Below are 9,435 nucleotides of genomic sequence, written 5' to 3' on the forward strand. Positions count from 1 at the left end.
TATATATATATATATATATATATATATATGAAAGAGAGAGAGAGAGAGAGAGAGAGAGAGAGACAGAGAGACAGAGACAGAGAGACAGAGACAGAGAGACAGAGACAGAGACAGAGAGAGAGAGAGAGAGAGAGAGAGAGAGAGAGAGAGAGAGAGAGAATTGTTTGTTAAAATAATTGATTAAGAATTAAATGAAATAGGCACAATTTTTTTAAGTCACAGAAAATTAAAGATGATGTTGTGTTTCCCCATCCCTGATCTTAGGTTGTACAACAGATGGTAAAGATGCTGATGTTTGCATCCGTGTGCAGCTTCTGACTCTCTCCACCTTCACAGGCAGCGACTCCATCCTCGGCTCGGTGGCTCTGCGTATCGTCATGGGCAGCTGGTGGCTTTTCACCCTCATTGTGTGTTCGTCCTACACAGCAAATCTGGCTGCCTACCTCACCGTGTCACGCATGGACAATGCAGTTCGGTAAAATATTTTTTTCTTGTCACAAAAATCAAATGACAACAATCAAAATAATTCATATTTAAAGATTCTGCACACTTCCATATAAACCTCATTTGCGTAAACCCTTCATGTAGCTAGTTTGGTATGTCTAACAGTGCTATTATTATTGATTAGGCTGGAGTTGTGCGTGGATTGATTTCTGGACACAGCATGTATGCACTTTTTTCAATACTTTAACATTCAGTACTGCTGCAGTCGCTCCGGTTAAAGAACAATCCATGAGCATCTTTCATCTGTTCATCTCTCTGTGGTGTCTCTCTTATTTTTGACCCGCTTGCTTAACAACTTGCTTGTCCTCAGTCTAGATGTTATTTGTCAGTGAATCCAATTTGGTGTGACGTTTCTCCCCTAAGAATGGACAGAAAGGCATTTGATTGCATTGGTTGTGTCTTCTGTTAGACAAATAAGCACACGGGGACATCTCAGTAGACAAGGTGAATGCTAAGAAGCAAAGCGCTCATCTATGAAGAGATTTCGTCTGGATGTGTGGGCGTTTATGTTTTGAATGGCAATGACATTTTTCTTTCCGTTTGTGGTACATTTGGTACAGTTTAAACGACAAATCCTGCAGACAAATGACTCCATTTAAGTCAGAACATTTTGACCAATTCTCAAATTGGAACATTAAAGATGCAAGTACAACATGTCATCTGCTGCTCTCACCAGCAAAGTTTAAAGTGGTTACAATTGCTACGGGGATTTTGTTCTGGATGGATTATAGAGCAGAACAGGACTGTGTATTAGAGTGCTGAACGACCTAAAATTATATCCGACCTTTGTGCATCAAGCATGATTCTGGAAGAGATTATTCTAAATATGTTCTTCAATAATTTTCTGACATGCATGCAACTTTTTAAATTGCCTAGAATCTTTTTTTTATATAACTGAAGTGCACAAAAATTGGCTGAATGAAAAAAAAGAAATAGGCTTTGGGTTTGGGGGAAAAGAAAGCAAGAGGAGAAAATAAGTTGCCAAGATTAATGCAATCGCCATTTCAAGTTTGTCTTATTAAGCCTATCTGACTGTTTTAGTTGTTAGAGCAATTAAAATATATTTGAAACAAGGGCCTAAGATGGTGTAGAGGTAGGGCAGCAGACTTGGGACCAGAAAATCACAGGCTCAACTCCCCGCCATTCCCACATGTCGTGGTGTCCTTGAGCAAGATACCTAATCCCTAACTGCTCTGCAGGCGCTTACATAGCTGCCCACTGCTCCACCTGGGTGTAGCTCACGTGTGATGGGAACTAATTTCATCTTTGTATAGAAACATACTATGAGGACAACACGGCACTTTCTTTCTTCTTCTAAAAAATAAAAATAAAATCACATCTCTCCTGCTGCCCTGGCCTCTGGCCCCGTGTGTCATTTTGACCCACAGCTGTTTTACAACAACGCTAGCCCTCAAATAGCTTGTTACTGTTGAAATACATTTTGTTGTTGTCGCTTTTAAATAGAATATTATTGAAACGGCTCAAAAGGCTTAAGTGTAAAAAAAACTTTTCTGAGGTTTTTGGTCAGTGGAGTAGGTCATGCAGCAATTTAAAAAAATGTTCTGAAACACCAAATAAAGGTCAAGTAGAATGACATGGTTTGGGTAGCTGCTGGTTTTGCAAAGCAACTGACTAAATGACAAAAGGTAGAGGACATTTACACACAAGTACAGTCTGCCCTTCTTGTTCTGAAAAACAGTGTACAGTTGGCTTGATAAAAAATAAAAAGGTAACTCCACAAGTTGGGAATATTTTGGCCCTTTTTTTGTCGTTTCTCACAGAATGACTATTTTGTGATTTTGTTGTGAATTAATCATGCTATGTAAAATATGAAAACATAATATCAAATTAAAATCTCTTACGCAGACAGAATGAGTCATTAACTATGTTCTTGCTGTATTTGATGACCAAAGCTTTACAGCTGCACTGCAGGGCCTCAGAAAGTGCCACGTATCCTATGAATGGTAAATAGTATACGGACTGTACTTATATAGCACCTTTCTATCATATGAGATACTCAAGGTGCTTTACACTACAATCTGTGCACCCATTTACCCATTCATACAGCACTCTACTAGACCTGTATACAAAGATTAATCAGTGCTTTACAACATTCATACACTGATGGGACACAAATCGGGGACAACAATGGGTTCAGTGTCTTGCCCAGGGACACTTTGGCATGTGACTGCTGGTGGATCGAACCCCCAACTCTTGCACCGGAGGACAATTGCTCTAACCACTCATCCGCAGCCGTCCCATAGAATGAAATGATTTTTGATGTTTTGTGTTTGACACGTCAATATTGCAAGTTTTCTTTTTACACGAACAAAACCCAATGTCTAGACCTTGGACTCGATCAAACCTGATTTCTGAAGCTCAAATAGAGTCAGATATTGTCCAGAACAACAATAAAAGTCAAGGTAATATAATTCCTGAAAAAAAAAAAAACTACTTTCTTCCTCAGCTGAAGTATAGATTTTGAAATGATCTTCAAGCACTGCTGGCCATTTTATTTTCTCTGTAAAATCTGTAGACCCTTTTTTAGAACATGCATTTCTGCATCTATGCCTCTTAGGTTTGGATGTTTTGAATGCATGTCCAAAAATGTGCTTTAACATGAACACAAGTGTGTTTTCTTACTATAAGACTTTAAGCATGGATTTATATTTGTTTACGTTATTAAGAACAGCCTTTATGCAACTTCTAATCTTTAAACACAATTTTGTTTATTTTGCTATTATGAAAAACTTGTTATTCTCTTTAGAGAGCATAAAAAAGACCTTCAGAGTTATAACTTGTGCTTCTGATACTAATTACATGAACACTAAACTCTAAACTGTTTTCATTTATTGAATAAAAACCTGCCATAAAGTATAATTGTGGTTAACAGAGAAGCCAAACATTTCTGATCTAGAACACCTTAGAATAAATTAGCAGCATGTCACCATGATAAGAATGTTGCTCATGCATGCCTCGCTAACATTCGACAGCAGGATGGGGATGGGAGGAAATCGTGTATTTGTATGGATGTCAGAGGTTGTTTGTATTTCGAATGCGGTTCAGTCATTAAGGGTAATGAACGGGGCAGAGTTCCATTTCTGTGTATTGATTGCAAAAAATTGTGTTTCAGGGCTTGAAGATAAAAATGGACACAAAAAAGCACTTAAAATGGGCAGCAAATCCAGCTGTCCAGCACACACAATATGTGGTATCTATTAACTTGGGATTGTTGCTCAATAGTATTTTATCAGTGGATTAAGTTTTGCACATTCTAGCTGGCAGCAAAATCCAAAACTCCACTTTTGGCAATTGCTCTTAGAATTAATTGTCTTTAAAATATTTTTATTTAAGATTGCAATGAAATTATAATATTTAGTGTTTATTTTAAATCTGAGTCCACAATATTCACACCATAAGATGGCTGCTTGTGCAATGAAATGCTTGTAAATGCAAAAATGGATTCAAGTCAGACAATTTTACACATATTGAACTGAAATTCTGTTTGGTAGCAGCTTAGTCATTATCAACACATACTCTGAGTGCTGCACATCGTGTAGAATCTTAACAACTGTGAAAAGTCAACCCTGTCTGTAAGCAAAATATCTTAAACAGATTACCTTTGGTGTAAACCCAAATCAAGTAAGTCATCACAGCAATTGACCTTAGCAAACACAAAAATGGCTACAACTTGGTTAATTCCACATATTCAAACTTTATTTATACAGGTTAGTCTCACTGAGCCTCGAGGACTCATTTACGAGAGAGACCCTGTATTTAACAAAGAATGATGACAACAGTAGATGACAATGACAAAAGTAGACATTCTTAAAAGAAAGCATAAAAATAGGGAGAAAAAAAAAACAATTAATGGAAGAAAATTATGTTAAAAAACAAACAAACAAAAAACAGCTACATTATAAAGTGATAGAAAATACTAAAAACAGGAACATGTCTGCATTGGTTTTTGCCAGGAACTTAGCAGCAGTTTGAAGCCACTCAGAAAGGTCAAGTTCGAGATCTTCAGATCTTTTTGCAAGATATTCCAGGAAACAGGAGCGGAGAAGGAGAAGGCCCTTTTTCCTAGTTCAGTCTACACTGAGGGAACACTGCATGTAATAATGTCCTGAGAGTGCACGCTGTAGCTGCACTCACCTAGTGACATGTAGTGATTTAAAGATGAAAATGTACCAGTGTGAGAGTATGTGTAAAGTTAAAGATTGACCAGTTAACCAGTGAATACAGGGTGCAATGATGGGTATGGTAGTTATAACCAGTTATGAATCTTAGTGCACCGTGATAAGACAGTGTCCAACATCTGCAGGGTGCTTGAAGGAGCATTCGTGTAAATTATGTCCCCATAGTCAATAGAAGGAAGGAAAGTAACAGTTACAAGGCATTTTGTAACGTTCAGAGTTAGACAGGATCTATTTCTGAAAAAGAAACCCAATTTAACTTGTAGTTTCTTTACCAAGTTTTCGACATGGGACTTAAAAGAGAGATGCGAATCGACCAAAATACCAAAGTATTTGAAGAAATCGACAAACTCAATAGGAACACCGTTCGAAGATATAATCAAGGAAAGGATTGCTGGGACGGACTTCCTATTTGAAAACATCCCTTTGGCAAACAGTTAACTGTTAACTGTGTTAACTGCAAACAGTTATAACTGTTTAAAGTTGTTTAAACTGTTTGAACGTTGATTTAACTTTAAACAGTTGGCAAAAGGCCACATGAACCACTGGAAAGATTTTAGTGAAACCCTGAGAAGTATTCACTAAACGTACAATGAATTAAACATGTATGGAAAAATAAGACTAAATTCCAAAAATTGGATTTTGGTTAAATAAAAACTGTTGCAGTTTTCTCTGCCAGCATAAGTTGGAGTCTTTAAAAAGTTTTATAGAATGGAGTTAGAGGGAAAAACTTATAAAAACATATATTTTTTGATTTTATAAGAAATAGTGACAAGTTCACACAGCAACATGTAATTTCCCATCCAAGGAATTAAACAGATTTCCTGACAAGATTATTCAGATTACATTGAAAGTTAAACATTTTTATAGAGACAGAATTTTATTTTATGATTATATACAAAGTTTTGACATGTAAGATGTATCTGCTGCCAGCACAATTTCATAATAAAACAATTTGTCAATAAATGAAGATTATTTGTAAAAAGAAATTAAAAAAAGGTTTGCTCAGATTCTTAAAAGTCAGTGGTATGGGATTGATAAAAAGTTTTAACACTAAACTACCTCATTTCTCTGACTCATGACAAACTGTTAAACAAAAGGGATTAAAAAATAAATTGTGCTGATAGTCTTCAAAACAAGAAATGAATCATTTTATGCATTGGTTTAGTGAGGTAGAGCCTGACAAATGTGCTTAGATATAATAGATTTGTAAAGATAAATCTAAATATTTTCTCATTTTTTTTAATGAAGGTCATTCCAGGATCTGGCCAAACAGGTGGATTTTACATACGGGACAGTGAGGGACTCTGCTGTGTATGAATATTTCCACGCCAAAGGCACCAACCCTCTGGAGCAGGACAGCACATTTGCTGAGCTCTGGAAAATCATCAACAAGAACAACGGCTTCGAGAACTCTGTCTCAAGCCCGTCAGAGGGCATCAAGAAGGTTAGTGTGTTTGAGTTAAAAGTAAACAGTCTCTAATTTTTCAGTAAAAAAACTAGACTAGTTTGAGTGTCATCTGCATTTTTTTTTTTTCTTTACCACATTTATGCTCTAATCAGCCAACTCCAGTACCCTGACGGGACAACACATACAATTCTACAGAAACCCTGATAAAACCTTAGAAGCATATTTTTTTTTGGTTTAAGTCTTTGTGTTTCAAGTTGGATAAATTAATCATACTTTTTAATCATCCTATAAAACACTGTGTGAAGTGTCAATTTTATAATTTGCCTTTCTGAATTTGTGGGTTTAAAAGAAACATTTTCACCATGGGTAAGTAAATTATAAATATAAAGTGAAGGTGGCGGTTTTATCTTTAGTCCTATTGAAGATATGAAGACAGAAAGTCAAAGCTATAGTTCAAATGTGGCTATTCTGCATCGACTGTCTACCAATGATAGAGAAGGGAGAAAATATACTGCATGGTCAAAAAAAAGTCCCCCCCCCCCCCAAACAAAAAGGGGTCACACACTAATATGTCGTTGGACCGCCTTTAGCTTTGATTATGGCATGCATTCGCTGTAGCATTGTTTCGATAAGCTTCTGCAATGTCACAAGATCCAGTGTTGCATTCATTTTTCACCAAGATCTTACATTGATGATTAGGCACTAGGCATGATGGGTGCATCACTTCACCTGCCTCTCTTCTTACCCTGGTGCGCCAATAACTCTGGAACAGGGTAAATCTGGACTCATCAGACCACAAAACCTTCTTCCATTGCTCCAGAGTCCAATCTTTATGCTCCCTAGCAAATTGAAGCCTTTCATTCTGGTTAGCCTCACTAACTAATTAGTGGTTTTCTTAAGGCTACGCAGCTGTTCAGTCCCAATCCCTTGAGTTCCCTTCGCATTATGCGTGTGGAAATGCTCTTACTTTCACTATTCAACACAGCCCTGAGTGCTACTGTTGTTTTTCTTCCATTTGATTTCACCAAAAGTTTAAGTGATCGTCGATCACGATGATTCAGGATTTTTTTATGGCCACGTTTCTTCTTTGAAGACAATGGCTCCCCACTATCCTTCAGTTTTTAATAATGCGTTGGACAGTTCTTAACCCAATTTTAGTAGTTTCTGCAATCTCCTTAGATGTTTTCTCTGCTTGATGCCAATGATTTGACCCTTCTCAAACAGACTGACATCTTTTCAACGACCACGCGATGTGTCTTTCAACATGGTTGTTTAAGAAGTGAGAAGCAACTCATTGCACCGGTTGCGGTTAAATAACTTGCTGTCAGCTGAAAGATAATCACCCATGCAGGAATTATCCAATAAGAGGCTCATACCTATTTGCTTAGTTAAATCCAGGTGGTAACTGTTTTTTTTTTGTTTTTGTTTTTTTTTTGGGGGGGGGGGGGGGTGTTAGGCAGTGTACATAAAACATTTTGTGCGATTAATGTTCTGAGTTGACTGAATAAGGAAAAGTCAATTTCTGTGAAAATGTTTGTTTTTGCCATTTGTTTTCCCGATTGCTTTCCTCTGATAAAAAAAAAAAAAAAAAAGATCTGGTACACGGCTTTACAAAACTAGAGCATTGATTTTAGGAGTAAAGAAAAAAAAAAGAATATAATCACTTGCCAATATTAAGAATTATAGAATGGCAAGTAGGTATAATCTTATATAGGACTTAGACGTGTAATGTATCAAGTTTCAAATGTCAAATGTTGCTGTCTTAGTAAAACAAAACTAAAATTCAGGCAGGCAAGACAGCTTGCATTCAAGATGAGCTGCTCTGCTGTAAAGATGTATTTACGTAACTTACATGTCCCTGTTTGTGTGTGGGTGTTGTGGAAACTTTCCAGGCAAAGCGAGAATCATACGCCTTTCTATGGGACATGGCGGTGGTGGAGTACGCTGCTTTGACAGACGATGACTGCACGCTAACTATAGCAGGAAACAGCATGAGCACCAGAGGCTATGGCATGGCCCTGCAGCACGGCAGTCCTTATAGAGACCTCTTCTCTCAGAAGTATGTAAACTGGTGCTAATGAAAATCCATCTTTAAACTCCCTGGACGATAAGGAGTAAGAAAAATCATGCTGTATGTTAGGATTTTTTATACAGTGCTGTGAAAAGGTAATTGACCCCCTTACAGATTTATTCCCTTTTTGATTATCAAACAAATAGCAGTAAGTAACCTAATTAAATACAAAATGCAGTTTTTAAATTATGATTCCCTTTATCAAGTGGGGAGAGCTATCCAATCCAACCTGCCTATTGTGAAAGAGTAATTGCCCTTAAACCTAAGAACCTAATAACACCCTTAGCAGCAACAACTGCAATCAAACGTTTGTGATAACTGGCAATCAGTCTCTCCCATGGCAGTGGAGGATTTTTTGTTTCTTCTGCTGTGCTTCAGATCATTGCTCTGCTGCCGAACCCAAGTGTGCTCGAGCTAAATGTAACAAACTAATAGCCTGATATTTTTCTTCAGGATTTTCTGCTTGTAAACAGAATTCATGGCTCCATCGATTGCAAGTCTTCCAAGTCTCGAAGCAGCTAAACACCACCAGACCATCACACTGCCACCACCATGTCTGACTGTTGGAATGCTCCTCTGTTTAATAATATGCTGAAAAAATGCACAGCTTTCAGAAAAAGTTCCACTTTGTTTCTACTAGTCCACAGAATATTATCCCAAAAGGATTGTGGATCATCAGGATGATTTATGGTAAATGAGATTGGCCTTTATGGTCTTATCGATCTGCAGTGGTTTTCACCTTGAAATTTGCCCATGGATGCCATGTTTGCCCATCATCTCTTTTTGATTGATAAATCATGAAATCTGATCTTACCTAAGACAAGTGGGGCCTGCAGTGTTTTAGATGTTCTGGCTACTATTTTTACCTCCTGGATATGTTCTAATGAACTCTTGCTTGTCACTCCTGGAGATGTTTATCACTGATGCATAGTTAGTTTTTCCTAATTTGGATAATTACGCTACTTAAGTGATTTATTGATTCTACAGGTCTGCGTGTGGCTAGTAAAATTAAACACAGCTTTCAAAATATGTATTTTTTTAAAGGTTTAGATTTTAACAATAGGGGCAATTACTTTTTCACATAGGACACAGTTGGTTTGCATTTTTGTATTTACTCAGACCAAGTCTGACAATAATGTGTTTTTGATTGGAAACAATTAAAAGTTACTAACAGGCTAAAACGGAACAAAATGTGTAACTGGCGTATGTCTTCAAAGCACTGCAGACTGGCCAGTAAATAATTTATATATATA

At 37.1% G+C, this 9,435-nt stretch overlaps 1 protein-coding gene across 1 annotated transcript in view; it reads left to right on the top strand.

Moving 5' to 3' along the window:
* The window catches only part of grid1a (glutamate receptor, ionotropic, delta 1a), a 302,471-nt gene that overhangs the window by 285,189 nt on the left and 7,847 nt on the right, over positions 1-9,435 (top strand). The window contains exons 12-14 of the mRNA XM_037679710.1: positions 341-475; positions 5,952-6,147; positions 8,004-8,170. Of these exons, the coding sequence (XP_037535638.1) occupies positions 341-475; positions 5,952-6,147; positions 8,004-8,170 (498 nt within the window). The remainder of the gene's footprint in view (positions 1-340; positions 476-5,951; positions 6,148-8,003; positions 8,171-9,435) is intronic.

This window comes from Nematolebias whitei, chromosome 1 (assembly GCF_014905685.2).
Source record: "Nematolebias whitei isolate Nwh7 chromosome 1, NemWhi1, whole genome shotgun sequence".
NCBI classification, from domain to species: Eukaryota; Metazoa; Chordata; class Actinopteri; order Cyprinodontiformes; family Rivulidae; genus Nematolebias; species Nematolebias whitei.